This window comes from Triticum aestivum, chromosome 2A, assembly GCF_018294505.1.
Source record: "Triticum aestivum cultivar Chinese Spring chromosome 2A, IWGSC CS RefSeq v2.1, whole genome shotgun sequence".
Taxonomy (NCBI): domain Eukaryota; kingdom Viridiplantae; phylum Streptophyta; class Magnoliopsida; order Poales; family Poaceae; genus Triticum; species Triticum aestivum.
Genome location: NC_057797.1, coordinates 161,678,319 through 161,698,422, shown reverse-complemented (window position 1 = coordinate 161,698,422; position 20,104 = coordinate 161,678,319). Strand labels below are relative to the sequence as shown.

Sequence of the window (20,104 nt, the reverse complement as noted above, 5' to 3'; positions counted from 1 at the left end):
AGGAGTGCGTGACCCGGGCGTGTCTGCCCTCCCACCGAACTGAAGCGCGGGGCCGGGCGGGTACAAATTCCGTAGCCGATCTCGATGCGTCACGGGGCCACGAAAAAGGCTCCAGAAAACTGCAACCGAGCGCTCGGGGAGGAGAAGCATGGCGACTTGGGTTCCCGATGCCCCTACCTCAAATTCCACAGCGGAAGCGGAATACTCCCCCGACTCCGTGCACTTAAATTCCCCAGCCCCCAAGTGCAGCGGCCGATGCACGTCAACGATTTGATTATTACCGACATTCTCCCTTATCAATGGCGATCACGAGCGGCGGGCAGCGGCACAATGCGCTGACCGGTCCACGCATGCCGATCGCCCCAGCCAGCTTCCAGCACGACGAACGCCATTTGACACCGGAGAAGAAGACGCGGCCGGCAGCCAGGCATGTCCATGAATTGAAAAGAAAAACGCCGTGATTGATCTGCTTCCACGGCGGCGAGGCAACCAGGCCCCTCGCATCATCAGATCTCTTAAAGAAGCAATTTCACAGTTCCGTAGTCTAAACCAGAGTTTTGTGGCGTGCGCTCATGGTGAATGACGGAACACCCGTTGAATCGGGCGACAGGGACTCCATTCCCGGCCGTATGATATTCAGAGCCTCCTCCTCTCGTAGAGGCGCTCGTCAATGTGCACGCTCGCCTTTATTAAAAAGCAGTATGGAAGCGCATCCGTCCAGCTTATGCCGTCGCTAAAAATTTTGGTCTTAAAATTTCGGTCCTCTGGCGTCCGTGAGCAGAAAGGATAGTCTGATCGCACAAGATGCCGAGTCTCGAGGGAGGCAGTTTTAAAATGAGGCTGCGTCTGCGTGCTCCCTCCGACTCCAAGCAACCCCTGGCTGGCAAAGTCACCGTGCTCCGCCAAATGCCGAGAGCCCGTTGAAGCCCCGACTTCTCGGCCATCGTACGATCCGTCCATGGCGCCAGCAGCCCGTTTTTTCCACCAGTTGGTTCAACACTCCAACAAACGCCAATTACTTGCATCAAGGATTCATACCAGGTGTTTCCATCTGTATCACGCGTGCGTGCGTGCGTGCAGTTCTGGTGGTGACTGGACGACGCGGTGATTGATTGGGGCTTAAACTAGTGTTGACCCTCTCTTGGATCCTCACACGGCTGCCCCCGTGCGGGCGAGCAAATCTACCGAGAAAACGCTCCGGAGGAGAGGAGAGAGAGGATTAAGAAAGGTTGCACGAGGGCGATCCGATTTCCCAGCCTTAAAACTGGGGTTCAACCCCCATTCGTGCGCCCTCAGCCATTGTACCCTTTTGCACGCCTCCCTATGTTACTCCCCTCCCTCCGCACTCAACATCCTTATATGCGCTCCGATCCTTGACATCACACGAAGTACTAGCACGCTGCCTAACCTGCGAAGGATAGATAGCTGATAGCTACTCGATGGAGAAGATGATTGGGAGGGGGGTGGAGATGGGGACGGAGGTGGAGATGTCGCCGGCTGCCAAGGAAGCGGCGGCCGCTGCCATGTTTAGCCCCTACTCGAGCCCCAGCACGGCCTTCCTGCTGCAGAGGAGAGTTCTTTCCTGGTACGTGAAGCTCATGACATGTTGCTTGTTTCTCTTGTCCGGCGATCGAATTCTGATTGCTTTCTACTGTAGGGCGAAGGAGACCGGGTCGCCGGCGACGGTGCGCGTTCGCGTCGCCGACAGGAGCTTCATTCTGCACAGGGTCAGTCAGAGCTTGCGACCAACTCAATTATGGTGTGGCGGTGGCGCTGGTTTGGTCATGATCATGCTAACCTTTGTCGTCGTCGTCGTCGTTGCAGGATCCTCTGGCGTCAAGAAGCAGGTACTTCAGCCAGGCGATGGAGGAGGTGTCCGGAGACGTCGAGCTGCCGGACAGCTTCCCCGGCGGCTCTGACGCCTTCGAGGTGATCGGGCTCTTCTGCTACGGCGACTCCGTGGCGCTCGACCCGTTCAACGTGGCGGCGGTGCGCTGCGCGGCCGAGTTCCTGGACGTGGGCGGCCTGGGCGCGCGCTGCGACCTCTACATCAACCAGGTGGTGCTGCAGAGCTGGGACGACGCGCTCATCGTCCTGCAGCGCTGCCAGCCCCTCCTCCCCGCCGCCGAGGAGCTCCTCATCGTCAGCCGCTGCGTCGAGTCGCTGGCCTTCATGGCGTGCATGGAGATCCTCGACCCGGAGCAGCGGCGGGACCAGCCCGGCGTCGACGACGCCGGCGCGCGCGGCCTGGTCGGCCGCCGCTGGGACGCCGAGGTCGTCAAGGAGCTCGCCGCGCGCGACCTCTGGATCAAGGACCTCATCGCCCTCCCCTTCGAGTTCTTCAAGCGGATCGTGCAGGCGCTGCGGCGGCAAGGGATGAAGGAGAAGTACGTGAGCCCCGTGGTGCTCTTCTACGCCAACAAGTGGGTGCTCTCCAAGAAGACCCACAAGTTCTGGGCGAGCACGGACGAGGCCGGCGACGGCGAGACCGACGCCAACAGGAGGGCCACGGAGATACTGCAGGGCGTGGTCGACCTGCTCCCGGTGGAGGCGAGCGGCGCCGTCCCGGTGGCCTTCTACTTCGCGCTGCTGTCGCGGTCGCTCGCCCTCGAGCTGAAAGAGGAGAGCCGGACGAGGCTGCGGGACCAGGTAGCGTCCCAGCTGCAGTTCGCCAGCGCGGATGACCTGCCGCTGCCGGAGCAAGACGCCGACCGGTCCGTCTCCGTCGCCGATAGCCTGGAGGTGGTGACAATGGAGAGCATCGTCTCAAACCACGTCGCCATGCAAAGACAAGGGGCCGAGGCCGTGGCGGAGTTGTGGGATCGGTACCTCGTGCAGATCGTCGCTGATCCGAAGCTCCGGCCGGAGAGGCTGGCTGAACTGATCGGCGTCGTTCCGGCCGGCGACCGGAAGACCCACGACCATCTATACGAGGCAATCAACACTTACTTACTGGTAAGACAAGTATCCTTCCGGTCACACGCTGGCATGGTTATTAGTCCGAGTGGTTTGCTGGTTTGAATTTTCAACTGTCCCTGACGAGAGGAAGCTGACGATTCTGTGTCATGGCAGGAGCATCCCGGGCTGTCCGGCGAGGAGAAGGCGGCGCTGTGCGGGCACCTCGAGTGCCGGAAGCTGTCGCACGAGGCGTGCATCCAGGCGGTGCAGAACGAGCGGATGCCGCTCCGGTTCATCGTGCAGGCGCTGTTCGTGCAGCAGATGCACACGCACCGCGCCTTCGCGGAGCGCTCCGACTCGTTCCGGTACATGCTCTCCGGCGAGCTGATCCCGGGCGTCGCCGGCGCGTACACGCCGAGCCCGGGGTGCCCCGTCCCCACGAGCCAGCCGCTGAGCACCACGAGCCCGTACACGGACGCCCACACCAACGCCGCGCTCGACGGGAAGCTGCGCGCCCGCGGCGACGACGACGCGGCGTCGGACTACGAGACGGCGAGCTTCAGGATCCAGGCGCTGGAGCAGGAGATCGTCTCGCTGAAGAAGACCCTGCAGCGGCACAACACCCTGAAAGGAGGCTCGGTTCGCAAGGACAGCAAGGAGCCGAGCTTCAGGGCGGACGCGGCGGCGCCGGTGGCGATCAGGCGGCGAGCGCCCGCGTCCGGCAGCTGCATCGGGTCCATGCGCTGGGGCTCGCAGCGGCGGTGCGCCAGCAGGATCCTGCGCGTGTTTACGAGACTGGCCGTGTTCGGGCGGAGCAGGTCCCGAGGGAAGCAGAGCAAGTGCAGGGCTGCAGCAGAGCAGCTCAGCTGCTTGTAGACCTGCAGTGCTCTTCCATTCAGGGCTCAGGAGTCGGGACAGCTTGCCAAAGAAAAATTAGTCTGAAAGTTTTGAACTTTTTACTTGTGGAATTGGAAACTGCAGATGCCACGGTGAAACCTGGCAGCCATGGATGTAGTGACTGCTCATTTGTACATACTGCTAGCAATGTTGAAAGGCTTGAATTGGTAGTTACTGTCAGGTTCAGGTGTTCATTCAGTGGAACCAGCGCGAGGTGAAGTGGGTACTTCGTCAACAACTGCCAAGATATGCATAGTTTATCTATTCATTTGTTAGGTGATGTTTACATCTTTAGGCTTGGCTTGCTGTTGTTGCACCGTGTTGTGTTTAGTTTTACACTTTAGCTACATGTCAATTGCCTGAGTTTTAAATTTTGGTCAGTCGATTTTGTGGCCGTTGGATCATGATTTGTGATTCCTGTGTTTTATTTTTTTTGCTGTGTATGATTGTGGCTGTGTTGGGCTTGGTGTGATCGACTGACCCCAATTTTGGGTCAGTCCTTGGGCTCGTTGTGGTGCCCGTTATGCTCGACGACCCGTTAATCTTCTGAGCCCAGCCCGCATCGTGGAGGTGGATCGTCTCGTCCCTGCCTTATCCAGTCGCTCGGGTGCCCTCAATCACTTCACCTCCTCTGTTCGCCACTCTCCCTCGCTCTATGTCTCCTCATCTCCCCATCCGAGCTAGGGTTCGTCGATTTCTTCGGTGTTCTTGTGATTTCCCCCTTCTTTTCTTCAGATATGATTGAGTTCTGCGGTTATTTGTCAGATCTTGAGTTGTTCTTTGTTGTTCTTTTGCAGGCTTTTCGCTCTCGACGGTGCTTTGGGTTAGGGTTCTTGTGCTCCATTAGCGAGCAAAACTGCTGTTCAGGTATGTGTATGCTCGTTCTCTTCTCCATGATTTGGTTTTTGTGGTGTTGTGTCATGTATGGTTAGGTGTTTTGCTATGTAAAAATGAGTATGATTTGGCTAGGGTTTGGTCAGTCTTCCTCTTTTGATCTAATCTTCCCGTTCTTGAGTAGATTCTTCTATTAGGCCCTATTGGGTCATAGATTGGTTCCCATCCCTCATGTTTTATTGGTGGATTAGATCTGTGCCAGTTCAAGTTCATTTTGTTGCTGACTCGTTGTTTTTTAGTTGATTTACAAGTATGAGCATGCATGTGCTAGGTTTGGATTAGATTCTTTGGTAGTTTCTAGGATATTTGATTTGATTGATGTTTACTAAGTCCGTTTTTAGGTCTTATACTATTTTATTAGGTATATTATTGAGTATTCTATAAAAGGCCTTTCTTTTTTTCTACCTTAATGCCCTTTTAGTTAGTGTAAGTCCATGGTAATAGACTTTCTTTAATCCGTGTTCTTTGTGTAAATCCTAAATGGCCATTCCTTCTTAATATTTTTAAACCTTGAGAGCTTTATCCTTTTCTGATCTGATATCCTAGTTTGAGCGTGTCCTTTTTGCATTAAGGTTAGCATTGCGTATTGATTATTTCTAGTGTCGGTTTCAAGTTGATGTTGGTGGTGGCTTTTTGTTAGTTTAGTTGATTTAGTGGAGCCGTGGATCTGTACCATTTTTAGTGATTATGCTTAAGCAGGTTTGGGTTATGGATTGATTAGTTTTGTCGGTAGTTTAGGTGTTTGGTGTGATTGATGTTCGGATCGTGAGTTCTTGGGTCTTTTGATGTCAAATTTATTGTCTATTTTCTTGAGTATACTATAAAAAGTGCCTTCTTTTTTTATCTTAATCCTTCTTAATGTGTGGCTAGTTCCCCACATTTTAGTTGCAGGTAGTGTGCCTAGTATCTTTTTTATGGTGCTTTGTTTATAGTCTAGTTAATTGCTAGGTGTGTAGTTAGTCTGGTTATGATTAGTTGATAGTATTTGACATTTTAGCTAGTGTTTTTTTGTGCGGCACTATGAAACTAGTGGTGTATATGAGGCAAGCTAGTACAACTTGTCTGTTTCAGTCTGATTGTCAATGGAAGTAGCTTCTCATGAATTGCTTTTGTGAGGTGCTTCTTCTGAATTGCAACTTGTTTTCCAGTTAGTTTCTTTTTATATGTGTATTTTTTTTCTTAAATTGCTTTAGAGAGTTTATTAATTGATACCTTGTCTATTTCTGAAAGGTATGGTTTGCCCTACATGCCGCAACCCTAACGGGCCCTGCCCCTTGGTGGTGTGCTTGGGGTGAATGGATTTCTTCAATAGTTTGATGTTGTGCTCCATGAAAGTTGTTGGAGGCGCATGGTGAGTTCAATGTACTGATGACCCACAAGTGTAGGGGATCTATCGTAGTCCTTTTCGATAAGTAAGAGTGTCGAACCCAACGAGGAGCAGAAGGAAATGATAAGCAGTTTTCAGTAAGGTATTCTCTGCAAGCACTGAAATTATCGGTAACAGATAGTTTTGTGATAAGGTAATTTGTAACGAGTAGCAAGTAATGAAAGTAAATAAGGTGCAGCAAGATTGCCAAATCCTTTTTGTAGCAAAGGACAAGCCTAGACAAACTCTTATATAAAGGAAAACGCTCCCGAAGACACGTGGGAATTATCGTCAAGCTAGTTTTCATCACGTTCATATGATTCGCGTTCGGTACTTTGACAATTTGATATGTGGGTGGACCGGTGCTTGGGTACTGCCCTTACTTGGACAAGCATCCCACTTATGATTAACCCCTATTGTAAGCATCCGCAACTAAAACAGAAGTATTAAGGTAAACCTAACCATAGCATGAAACATATGGATCCAAATCAGCCCCTTACGAAGCAACGCATAAACTAGGGTTTAAGCTTCTGTCACTCTAGCAACCCATCATCTACTTATTACTTCCCAATGCCTCCCTCTAGGCCCAAACAATGGTGAAAATGTCATGTAGTCGACGTTCACATGACACCACTAGAGGGATGACAACATACATCTCATCAAAATATCGAACGAATACCAAATTCACATGGCTACTTATAGCAAGACTTCTCCCATGTCCTCAGGAACAAACGTAACTACTCACAAAGCATATTCATGTTCATAATCATAGGGGTATTAATATGCATAATGGATCTGAACATATGATCTTCCACCAAGTAAACCAACTAGCATCAACTACAAGGAGTAATCAACACTACTGGCAACCCACACGTACCAATATGAGGTTTGGATACAAAGATTGGATACAAGAGATGAACTAGGGTTTGAGATGAGATGGTGCTGATGAAGATGTTGATGGAGATTGACCCCCTCCCGATGAGAGGATCGTTGGTGATGACGATGGCGATGATTTCCTCCGGGAGGTTTCCCTGGCAGAACAGCTCCGCCGGAGCCCTAGACTGGTTCCGCCAAGGTTCCGCCTCGTGGCGCCGGAGTTTCGTCCCGTGAGCTAGCTTATGATTTTTTCCTCGACGAAAGACTCCATATAGCCAAAGATGGGCATCGGAGGGCCACCAGGGGCCCCACGAGGCAGGGGGTGCTCCTAGGGGGTAGGGCGCGCCCCCACCCTCGTGGATGGTGGGTGGCCCCCCTCTGGTACTTCTTTCGCCCGATATTTTTTATATATTCTGAAACATGCTCCCATGAAGTTTCAGGACTTTTGGAGATGTGCAGAATAGGTGTCAAATATTTGCTCCTTTTCCAGCCCAGAATTCCAGCTGCTGGCATTCCCCCTCTTCATGTAAACCTTGTAAAATAAGAGAGAATAGGCATAAGTATTGTGACATAATGTGTAATAACCAATAAATATCGATATAAAAGCATGATGCAAAATGGACGTATCAACTCCCCAAGCTTAGACCTCGCTTGTCCTCAAGCGAAAGCCGAAATCGAAAAATATGTTCACATGTTTAGAGATAGAGGTGTCGATAAAATAAAATACGGACATGAGGGCATCATGATCATTCTTAGAATAACATATATATATATATATATATATATATATATTGTCATATGATCTCCCATGCTAAAGTAACAATTCATTCACATACTCAAGTATGAATCAGAAACTTCATTGAAAACAAACAAACTATAATCTCAGTCATTGAAGCAATTGCAATTTATCATAAGATAGGAAAGAGTTAATATAAGAGCTTCTCAGCAAGTCCACATACCCAACCATCTTTTAGTCTTTCACAATTGCTAACACTCACGCGATATTTATGGTTATGAAGTTTTAATCGGACACAGAGAAAGACAGGGGCTTATAGTTTTGCCTCCCAATGTTTTACCTCAAGGGGAATGTCAACAATAATAGTTCATGAAAACCCACATCCAATTAGCTATATATATCATGATCTTTCCAACACATTATGCTTGCCAAAGGATAAAATGTAAAAAAGGGAAAGGTGAAGATCACCATGACTCTTTGCATGAAGTATAAGACAAGAATAAAAGATAGGCCCTTTGCAGAGGGAAGGAGAGGTTGTCATGTGCTTTTATGGTTGGATGCACAAAATCTTAATGCAAAAGAACGTCACTTTATATTGCCACTTGTGATATGAACATTTATTATGCAGTCTGTCGCTTTTATTTCTTCCACATCACAAGATCTTATAAAGCTTATTTTCTCCACACTAATAAGTCATACATATTTAGAGAGCAATTCTTATTGCTTGCAACGATGCCAACTTACTTGATGGATCTTACTCAATCCATAGGTAGATATGGTGGACTCTCATGGCAAAACTGGGTTTAGGGATATTAGGAAGCACAAGTAGTATCTCTACTTGGTGCAAAGAAATTGGCTAGCAAGAGAGGGAAAGGCAAGCTCAACATGTTGGATGATCCATGACAATATAATTTATCTCAGATGTAAGAAAACATAACCCATTACGTTGTCTTCCTTGTCCAACATCAACTCTTTAGCATATCATGCTGTAATGAGTGCTCACAATTATAAAAGATGTCCAAGATAGTATATTTATATGTGGAAACCTGTCTTTCTTTATTACTTCCTATTAATTGCAACGATGACCAAGACTATGTTACTCTCAACAACTTTTATTCATCATACTTTTTATATGTGAAGTCACTACTCTCCATAAGATCCATATGATCTCTTTATTTCTTTTTATTTCTTTTCTTTTATTCCCTCGAGATCATAGCAAAATAATCAAGCCCTTGACTCAACACTAATCTTTATTATATATAACTCACAGACTCGATTACATCAAAGGATCATAAAGCAAAACTCACAACTAGATCATACTAAAACTTTATTCTACTAGACCAAGATATTACCAAAAGGATTGAACTAAGAAAAATGGCAAAGATAAAAGTGATGGTGATATGATACCGGGGCACTCCCCCAAGCTTGGCAGTTGCCAAGGGGAGTGCCCATACCCATGTGTTTATGTTTCCTTCCTCGGAGGTGGTGATGAAGGAGTTGCTGATGATGTGTGCTTCTTCCTTAATTTGTGCTTGAGGACAGAATTTTGCTCCTTGAGGTCCTCGATCTCCCGCTCAAGGCTTAGTACCTTTTTGCATAGTTCTTGTTTGTTCTCCTGCAAGAGATGAAAAGGGATAAACTCGATCTTAGGTTTCTTTGCTCTATTGGGGAGGCTTGACTTTTTGAACTCCACATGCATGTCCCCAGGTTGAGGTAATGGGACTTCATCTTCATCTGAGCTCGTGCCTCCGTTCCCCTAGGCTCATAGTCTTCTTCTTCCTCCATGGTCCAACCACAATGCTCCAAGTCCCCGCAGACTTTATGATCTGCAAGGTATTCGGCCACATAGCTTTCTCCCTCCAAATCTTGGGATGACATATTGCTCTAATCTGTAGCAGAAACAACTCGAAACAAAGACAGAGGATTTTTGCGTGATACGGTGGTCAAAACCTTCGGGAGATTATATAGTGAATTTTTACCGACCAAAAGAAGTATCGTGCAAGAAAATGGAGTGCGGAGAGCACACGAGGTGCCCACGAGGCAGGGGGCGCACCCAGGGGGTAGGGCGCGCCCTCCACCCTCGTGGAAGCCTCATGTCCTTTCCGGTTTGCTTCTTGTTTTCCCATTTTCTTAAATATTCCAAAACGGAGAAAAATTGCCATTAGAACTATTTTGGAGTCGGTTTACTTACCGTACCACATACCTATTCCTTTTCGGAGTCTGAAACATTTTGGAAAGTGTCCCTTATGTATTCCTCCGGGGTTATAGTTTCAATAACATTAGTTTCAACATTTATAGGATTACCCAAGATATAATGTTTGATTCTTTGACCGTTCACCACCTTCAGATTTGTGCCTTCGAAGTTGTTGATTTTTATGGCACTGGAACGGTAGACCTCCTCGATGATGTAAGGACCTTCCCATTTAGAGAGGAGTTTGCCTACAAAAAATCTTAAATGAGAGTTGTATAGCAATACATAATGTCGGGTGGTAGGTGCGACATATGCCAACAGGTGGCTTATCATTGTGGGAGCCAATAAGACGTCGCCGGTGCCTGGAAGCGGGATGAGGCGAAGACATGCACACCGGCGAATCTTACCCAGCTTCGGGGCTCTCCGTGGAGATAACACCCCTACTGCTGCTCTGCGGGGTCTCCGCATGATCACTAGATGAACAAGTAGCTACACGATGCTCCGTGAGCTGTTTGGCGAGAGGAGGAAGAAGGGCACTACTCGCTCTCTTCTCCTCCCTATGTGGTGTCTAAAACTAGCAGGGATCAACCCTTTGCATGGGTGTCCCGGGGGGTTTATATAGGCCTACCCCCCGGGGATACAATGGTAATCCGGCTGGGTGTGGGGCCCAGCCGTCTGTGTCTACACTCGCCGGCTTCTGCGCCGGCGGGTGGGGCCCGCCGGCTGCCGGCTCCTTGGTCGACAGGCAGGCCCCACTGTCCAGGGCCTTGTCGGCGGCTGGTTACTGTTGCTCAATCCTGGTGACGAGGGCTTCGCCGAGGTGGGCGTGGCTACAGTGCCGCCGTCCGGCGGGTGATCATTGTAGCCTCACTGTGTCTTGTCTCCTTAATGGGGCGTCTCCTTCGAGGGAGGTGGCAAGCCGGCTGTGGGGAGCCGGCTCTGTCTTGGGCCGACTGGGGGAGGCCTGGCCGCCTTCGGGTGTCTCTCTGCCCGAAGGGGCCCACCGCCCATGGGCCGCGCTGGCGGCCCGTCGTGGATGACATCAGGGTGAACGTGGCAATAGTGCCGCGCCGGACGGGTCATGGCCACCCGTACGGCGCACTATGCCAGGCGTGCTCCGGGATTCGGGGGTGGCAGGCTTTACTGTAGCCACGCTCCGTCACATCGTTGTTATGTGGATGCAGACTTTGAGGGTACGATCTTGACCGCTTTGTGGGAGCCGGCTTCTTGGAGTCGGCCTTCTCGTGGCTGGCTTCTCGAAGCCGGCCCTCCCGCGACTTTCTTCATGAGGGCTAAAGTCGGATTGCCTTCCGATAGCTGGCCTGGGAGATAGCCGGGAAGGGGAAGGCGGCCCCATGTCTTGGATTCTTGAAGGCCGGATCGGCTCGTAATTTTTTCAGAAGGGCCAGGGGGAGCCGGCTAGGCTACCCATGGTTATTTACTCCGACAGTAGTCCCCGAAGCTGATCGAGCTTCGAGGCTGACAAAAGTACGAAAAGCTCGGTCAGCTTCCTATCCTGAGGGGCCGGCTATGCTTGTGTGCGTCGTCTTCGGAAGCCCCGTTTCTCGTTGGCGGGAATGCAGGTCGGCCTGCGAGCTGACCGCACGCCATCCCGCGGGCCATGTGGCAAGGAGATCCTGCCAATGCACGTGCGCGACGGGACGCCGCCGCAGGCTCGGGCCCGCCACTCCTAGGCCTCGGCCCGAGCACGGATGTTCTGCAGCCCACGCAGACTGCTTGCCTTCCTACGGCAGTTTTATTACGCCATCAGGGCGCAATAATCGCGGGACATGGGGGAGTGGGCGCAGTTGATCCCCACGTTCCCCCACGCCAGGCCTCCTCGGCTCCGCCGCGTAGGTCTATAAGTAGGGGGAGGAGGGGGAGCGGTAGAGGCTCGCAGGCTCTCCCTCGCTCTGCCCCTTCTCACCTTCCTTCTTCTTCTTTCCGCCGCTGCAGCAACCCTTTGCCGCGCCGTTCCGCCGCCGGACCTCTCAGTTCCTTTGGTCCCGCCGTAGCGGGGTCGTGCGCGTCTCCGTTGTCGCATCGTCTTGCTCCTCGCCGCGTCGTTCCCATGGCGCTGTCAAGCTCGTGGGATGGCTCCAACGTCCACGAGGACCACGTCGAGTTCCTCCGCCGGCCGCGGTGCCTGCCGGGCGAGAACTTCGTGCAGGTTCGTCAAGCGCCGGCGAGGGAGATTTCGCCGGCACCGGAGGAGGGCGAGTGGGTGATCTTTCGCTCGCACTGCCTGTGCGGCTTCGGCCTCCTGGCGAGCGGATTCCTTCGAGCCTTCCTTGAATTCTACCACCTCCAGCCGCATCACCTCATGCCCAACGCGGTGATGCTGCTGTCGGCTTTCGTCACCCTGTGCGAGGGCTTTCTTGGGGTTCTCCCCACGCTCGAGCTCTGGGGGAATTCTTCCAGAGCAAGCTCGGCACCGTCGTCGCGGGCGTGCCCGCCCCCTGCGGAGCCTTCATTGCCATGAGGCGGGTGAGCGAGAACAATCCGTTCCCGCCCATCCCGCTGATCCAGTCGGTGAAGCTCTGGCAGAAGTCCTACTTTTACGTGAGGAACGTCGCCCCGCAAGGCGACTACGTCAACCTGCCGGCTTACGTAGCCGGCCCGCCGGCTGGGAGGCAACCTTCGTGGAGCTACCGGGCCAGGTCGCTGTCCCAGGCCGGGAACGTAGCCGTCTCCTGGCTCCGGGTGATGATCCAGTCGAAGGGCCTGACTGGAGCCGACCTGGTGGCCGCCTTCGTGGAGCGCCGGGTACTTCCACTCCAAGGCCGGCCTCACATGATTTGCCAGATGAGCGGCCGCTTCGACCCATGCCGACTGAGCACCAGGGAGATGCCTCATGCAGAGGTGTCTTACATGGTGAACTGCATCTCCAACTGCAAGCTCGCCGAGGACTGGCGATACGGCAAGGAGCCGTATTCTCGCGCCAACCCTCCGCCTGCCGTAAGTTTTCTTCTTTTCTTCCTTTTTGTAGTCGGCCTCATGATAGCCGACCCTTGATCAGTTGGTCTGCCTTTAGCAAAACCCTCTTCTTCCGCCGATAGCCGGGGCCGCAGGGGTAGAGCGCCAACTCCTCCCCGACCGCACGGTAGATGACGCCGACGATCCGGAGCTGGGAGCGGCCGCCATGGAAGACGCCATCATGGGGGAAGGCGACGAGGCCAGAGGCGCGGGGCTCGAGGCCGGCTTCGAGGACTGGCCGGACGACGACGAGGTCGAAGCCGCCCCGCACCGCCAGCCGTCGCTTGATCATCAAGGCACGGGCCCGTCTGCCGTGCCGGCTGCCCGTGGCGGCGCTCAGAAGCTCCGGGCCGCGTTGACCTGGGTGTATCGCTGCAGCGAGGCGGCCTGAGCTTGAAGCCGGTTCCGAACCTCCTGGGCCGCCGCGTTCAGCTCGCCCGTCCCCCCGCTGGGAGTCCACTCGGATGTGCGGGCGTTGGCAGACGGCGGAGGCCCTGGAGGCGGCCAGCGCCAGCACGTCCGAGTGGACTCCCAGCGGGGGGACGGGCGAGCTGAACGCGGCGGCCCAGGAGGTACACCCAAGAGATACACCCAAGAGTTCCTCGCGACGCGGGCCGTCATCCGGGTGAGTCTTCTGGCCTTGGTTATTTTGCTCTTTTGATTTCTTCCATGGGGGCGCGTCAGTGCACCCACTGGGTGTAGTCCCCGAGTTCCAAGTCGGCTGCTGCGCAGGCGGCTTGGAACTTACTAGGTCCTGACAACTTAACTTATCCTCGCCTCCTGTATAATCTTCCAGGAGTATCATAACCTTCGCACAGCCACCTTCAACTCCCAGGCTCAGGAGCTGGGCCAGAGAACCGAGGACCTGACCAGCAGCCGGAGCGCGTGCTTTGTCTCGTTCATCTCCTGTGGGGGCGCGTCAGCGCACCCACTGGGTGTAGTCCCCGAGATTCGGGCCGACTGCTGAGCAGCCGGGTCGGATCTTCCTTGACGACTTCTTCCTTATTAATTTTTCCTTTGTCTTCATGCTCGCAGGAGCCAATGCCGACTTGAGGGGGCAGCTCAGCGGGGCCCAGGCCGCCCTTCGCGCCAAGGAAGCCGAGTACAACACCTTGGTCCTGGAGCGTGACCGCCTAGCCAAGAAGTTGGCCGACCAGGAGGAGAGCCACAAGGCGGCCCTGAAGAAGGCGCAGGACAGCGAGGACGCCCTGAAGGCCGAGTTCGAGGCCGAAGCGGCGGGCTGGGCTGAGGCGAAGCAGGCACCTGGCAAGGGCTTCAGTCGTATCGAGGATCTGATCGATGGTAAGCCGCCTTCTTCACTCCTTGTCTGCCCCTTGATCCCTGATTTGTGTTCTGACTTGTGCTGCTTCTTGTTCTCTGTGCGGACTACTTTCCCGGCTACTCCTTCTTCGCCACCCAAACCATCGAGGCCCATCGCGAGGCGCGCCAGCAGGCGGGGGCTGAAATCGCGCCGGACGCGAGCCGGACGCCTGAGGAGCAACTCTTGGCGGTCCAAGCCCGGCTACAGCCGGCTCACCGTATGCTCCGCCGCCTCCGGCGCACCGGGGCGCAGGTGTTGGCCGCCCTCTAGCCAAGCGAGACGATTCCCCGCACCCCGAGTCGGACTGCCGACTGGCTGGAGGTTGCGGTTGGCCGCTTCGAGGCCTGGAAGGCATCGGCAACCCGACTTGGAGCTGGGCGGGCGCTGGAGTTCGTCCGAGCCTGGTATCCGGGGCTGAACCTGGACCAGCTGCGCACCTGGCGGCTGGAGGCCGACGAAGAGATGGAGGAGGTGCGGCCGGCTATCGCTCAGCGCGCTTCTACGATCGTCGAGTGTACTGACATCAGCGTCTTCGCTCCTGAAATTAATGACGACGGCGTTGCCCAGCCAGAGGAGTGGTTCGGGCTGGACCCGGCAGCGGGTGAAGACTCGGCAGAGGAGATCGCCTCCAGCGATGAAGGCGAAGACAACGAAGGAGAGGAAGGCGAAGACGTTGAGCCGACCGGTGAAGCGGCCAGCCAGCCTCAGCCTGATCATGCCTCCAGCAACGAGGCGCATGCTAGCACGCCCTCTGCGGGAGGCGGTGATCATGCCGAGGTTTGCCAGCCGGCCACTCCTCCAGCCGGCACTGCCGTCTCCACCGACCTGCCCGACTCGCCAGTCGCTCCCTTGGCTTAATTTGTCGTCCTTGTTTTTTCCTGCTTGTTGCCTTTTGAACAATTTTATTAAACTTGCGCAGGTCCACCCACTGGGGGTGTATTCGAACTATGTTGAATGCTGGCCTTTTGAAGGTCTTTTATGAAAATATTATTGTGTGCGCGTTTGGTTTCCATTCGTGTATGCTTTTTATCCTTAGGCTGTTTCCTTTGCCGCCTTCCCCTTTTGGGAAGGCAAGTACTCGAGCTTTCTTAGATTGAAGCGAGGTGAATGGAAGCCGGCCGGCCGGCTACTCTGGTAGTCGGTCGGTGGTGGGAGAAAAACCGGCTTTTGTTATATTAGTCCGTTAGTCCCTAGCCGTTTTTCGTGTGGGCGTCCTTTCCTGCCTTTAACTCTTGCCAGTCGGACAGCCGGTTCTTCGATCTGCGACTTTTGGCAAAAGAAGGCTTGGGAGCCGGCACATTACTTGTCTGACTGCGGGTAGGACTTCTAATATAACTCCAGGCGGCCAGTCCCTGAGCCGACTAGTCGAACCCGATGCCGGACGGAAAAAGTGAATGTAATGACAAGGTCATAAGCATGATACTCTTCATCCATAGATAAAAGATGGCAGTCCCGAGCTCTCCTCGGGGGGCCTATTGTCTCGTACTTAGTACAAAAGTTAGCGTGATACATACTGCATTTCAACTGTAAAATCTTCGGAGGAGGTTGGTGTTCCATGGTCGTTCCGACTCCTTGCCGGAGTCGTCTCTCTTTCGTGCCTTCGGCTTCTGCGCGTCGATCAGGTAGTAGGAGTCGTTGCCTAAAGCTCTGCTGATGACGAAGGGGCCCTCCCAAGGGGCTGAGAGCTTGTGCTGCCCGGCTGTTCGCTAGATCAGCCGGAGCACAAGATCGCCCTCTTGGAAGGATCTTAGCTTGACCTTCCGGCTGTGGTAGCGGCGCAGGCCCTGCTGATAGATGGCGGACCGGCTGAGGGCTAATAGCCGGCCTTCTTCCAGCAGGTCGACACCGTCTTCCCGTGCTTCCTTGGCCTCCGCTTCCGTGTACATGGTTACCCGAGGCGAGTCAAACTCGATGTCAGTTGGGATGACCGCCTCGGAACCATACACGAGGAAGAAAGGAGTGAAGCCAGTTGACTTGTTTGGGGTAGTGCGCAGACTTCAGAGGACGGCCGGCAGCTCATTGAGCCAACAGCCGGCTGAACGCTCCAGTGGTACGACCAGTCGGGGCTTGATGCCAGAAAGGATGAGGCCGTTGGCTCGCTCAACCTGGCCGTTTGACTGCGGGTGGGCAACGGACGCTAAGTCCAACCGGATGCCTTGCGTCGTGCAGAAACGTGCCAAGGCTCCCTTGGCGAAATTCGTGCCATTGTCGGTGATGATGCTGTGTGGCACGCCGTACCGAGTTGTTATATCTGCGATAAATGTCATGGCAGTCGGCCCATTCGGCTTCTTGATCGGCTTTGCCTCAATCCATTTGGTGAATTTGTCCACGGCGACAAGCAGATGTGTCATGCCGCCGCACGCCGTCTTGAATGGGCCCACCATGTCTAGTCCCCAAACGGCGAAGGGCCAAGTGAGGGGAATGGTCTTGAGTGCTGAAGCCGGCATGTGTTGCTTGGAGCTGAAGAGTTGGCATCCTTTGCAATGTTTAACTAACCCCTTGGCGTCATCCAAAGCAGTCGGCCAAAAGAAACCATGGCGGAAGGCTTTGGCGACGAGTGATCTTGAGGCCGCATGGTGGCCGCATTCTCCTTGGTGGATGTCTCTGAGGATTGCAATGCCCTTCTCTTGCTCGACGCATCGCTGGAGGACTCCAGTGACACTGCGCTTGACGAGCTCTCTGTTGACGATTGTGTATGCTCCGGCTCGGCGTTGGAATTGTCTTGCCTCCGTTGAAGTTGAGGATGGACTGAGCCCACGATGGAGCTGCGACTTCTTCTATTGCCAATGCGGCTACTGCGACCAGGGCGGGCAGGCTGGGTGGTGAAATGTTGGAGTCGGCCGCCGCTTGTTGTGTTGGTGCAGTCTCCGGGCCGACTACCGCAGTCCCCGAGCCGGGTGTGGCAGTCCCCGGGTCGGGCGTAACTACGAAAGTCCCCGAGCCGCCTGCTGATGTCCCCTGGCCGACTATCGAAGTCCCCGGGTCACCTTCTTGGTTCTTTGAGTCGGGCCCGGCTGTATCGGGGTCGGCGGTACGAAGATGGAATCGGACTCTGGAGAAGGCTTGATAGACGGCTTGAGGAGGCGTTGTAGAGAGACACCGGTTGGTATTGCTTGCCGAGTGGAGCCTATTCGAGCCAGGGCATCAGCTGGCTCGTTGTCGGCTTGTGGTACGTGGAGGAACTCGCATCCTTCAAAATACCCACTGATCTGCTGAACGAGGAAGCGGTAGCTTGCCATATTTGCGTCCTTGGCATCCCAGTCGCCGGATGATTGCTGGACCACCAAGTCCGAGTCGCCATAACATAGGATCCGGCGAATGCCGAGCTCTTTGGCAAGCCGGAGCCCGTGTATGAGCGCCTCGTACTCGGCCATGTTGTTGGAGGCGGCAAAGTGAATTTGCAGCGTGTATCTGAGCTTGTCGCCTTTGGGAATGGTGAGGATGACGCCAGCTCCCAAGCCGGTGCGCATCTTGGACCCATCAAAGTGCATGCGCCAATGAGTGGAGTCGGGAGTTGGCGGCAGGTACTGGGTCTCGGCCCAGTCGACGAGGAAGTCGGCCAATGCTTGGGACTTGATGGCGGTGCAAGGCTGGTAGAAGATCGTGTAAGGGGCCAGCTCGATGGCCCATTTCGCCACCCGGCCGGATGCATCCCGGCTGCCTATGATCTCGGCCAGCGGGGCGGTGCATACGACCATGATGGGATGCTCTTGGAAGTAGGGCATCAGCTTCTTGGCGGTGAAGTACACGCCATAGCACATCTTCTGGTAGTGCGGGTAGTTCTGCTTCGAGGTAGACAACACCTCGCTCAAATAGTACACCGGCCTCTGGACCGGCTGGGCTCGGTCCTCTTCTGGGCGTTGGACTACGATGACGGTGCTGACCACCCGGCTGGTTGCGACAATGTAGAGGAGCATGGGCTCTTTCTCAGTCGGCGCCGCCAGGACAGGCGGCGTGGCCAACATCTTCTTCAGCTTGTGAAAAGCTTAGTGGGCTTGGTCATTCCACTTGAAGTGAGTGGTCTTCTTCATGAGGTGGTAGAGGAGGAGAGCTTTCTCTCCGAGCCAGCTGATGAAGCGGTTCAGGGAGGCCAAGCATCCGGTGAACTTCTAGACGTCTCAAAGTTTGGTGGGAATCGCCATTCTCTCAATGGCCTTGATCTTTACTGGGTTGCACTCGATGCCGCGTTCGGAGACCAGGAAGCCTAGGAGCTGGCCGGCTGACACTCCGAACATGCATTTCTCGGGGTTGAGCTTGATTTGGAACCGGCGTAGGTTCTCAAATGTTTTCTTGAGGTCTTCCAGCAAGGTGCCGCGCTTCTCCGTCTTCACCACAATGTCGTCTATGTAGACGTGGGCGTTTCTGCCGAGCTGCTTGAGGAGGCACTTCTGCATGCAACGCTGAAAAGTGGCACCGTCATTTCTCAAGCCGAATGTCATAGTCAGGTAGCAAAAGGCTCCGAATGGCGTGATGAAGGCGGTCTTCAGGCGGTCTGCCGGATCTAACTTTATCTGGTGGTATCCTGAGTAAGCATCCAAGAAACTCAACAGCTCGCATCCGGCCGTGGAGTCTATCACTTGATCAATCCTTGGCAGGGCAAAGGGATCTTTGGGGCAGGCCTTGTTGAGGTTCGTGTAGTCTATGCACATGCGCCACTTGTTATTCTTCTTTAACACGAGGACCGGGTTAGCGAGCCATTCTGGAAAGAAAACTTCCATAATGAAGCCGGCCGGCAGAAGTCGGGCTATCTCTTCTCCTACAATCCTTCTCTTCTCCTCCGACAGTCGGCGGAGGGGTTGTTTGATTGGTTTTGCGTCTTCTCGGACGTGTAGTTTGTGCTCGGAGAATTCCTTCAGAACACCCGACATGTCCTTGGGGGACCATGCAAAGATGTCCCGATTCTCATGGATGAAATTGGCGAGCTCGCCTTCCTATTTGTTGTTTAGGTTTGCCCCGATGACGGCAAACCTCTTTGGGTGCTCGGGGTCAAGAGGTATCTTCTTCGTCTCCTTGGCCGGCTGGAAAGATCCTTGAGCATCATACTCCTTGGGATCGGGGGACAAGGCCAACTATTTGCCGACCATGGCCACGACTCGGTCCAACATCTTCCTTTCTTCGGCAATCACAAGGGACTCGGCCAACCGGCTGCTGGCTGATGCGCACTCGGAAGATTTCTTGTAATCGCCGGCTATGGTGATGACGCCCTTGGTGCTCGGCATCTTCATCTTGAGGTAAGCATAGTGGGGAACTGCCATGAACCTGGCCAAGGTAGGTCGGCCAAGCAATGCATGGTAGGGGCTCTCCAAGTCCACCACTTCAAACCAGATCACTTCTCGGCGGAAATGCTCCTTGTCCCCAAAGAGTACACCAATCTTGATCTTGCCAATGGGGGCGCATGACAGGCCGGGTACAATGCCATGGAACACAGTCCGAGTAGGCATGAGTTGCTTTGCCTTGACGTTCAGCTTCTCCAGGGTGTCACGGTACATGATGTTGATGCTGCTCCCGCCGTCTATCAGTACGCGGGAGAAACGGGCGGCGCGTCTGTCCGTTGCAAGGGTGGCATCTAGAACCAACGCATAAGAGCCGGGAGATGGCATCATCTCTGGGTGGTCGGCCCGGCTCCAGCTGATAGGTTTTTCTGACCAGTGCATGTGCTCGGCGGGGTTGGCAGCGACCATGCTGACTTCCTGGTGCTCTCGGCGTCTGCTGCGCCGGTCTTCGGACTGGCTTGTAAAAATGACATAGGCGGCATGCTCGTCGGGGAACTCATCGTGCACGGCTCCGACTGCGGGCCGAGCGGTCGGCGGCTATGGAGCCGGAGGCGGCGGACCGGCAGGCGGAGGCGGCGCAAGCCCTTCGCCTTTGGAGATTCGAGTGAGCCAGTGGCACTTCCGGGTCATGTGGTTGGACGGCTTCGCGCCGCTGTGGAACTTGCACGGGGCGTTG

The 20,104-nt window shown here is 54.1% G+C and overlaps 1 protein-coding gene across 1 annotated transcript; it reads left to right on the top strand.

Annotated features, from left to right (window-relative positions):
* The first annotated feature begins 1,016 nt into the window (after window positions 1-1,016).
* On the top strand, window positions 1,017-4,169 carry LOC123185060 (BTB/POZ domain-containing protein At5g48130). Its single transcript, XM_044597072.1, has 4 exons — window positions 1,017-1,585; window positions 1,658-1,727; window positions 1,825-2,955; window positions 3,073-4,169. Exons 1-4 carry the CDS (start codon window positions 1,440-1,442, stop codon window positions 3,772-3,774), a joined length of 2,049 nt encoding a protein of 682 aa, XP_044453007.1. The 5' UTR covers window positions 1,017-1,439; the 3' UTR covers window positions 3,775-4,169.
* Window positions 4,170-20,104: the final 15,935 nt, after the last annotated feature.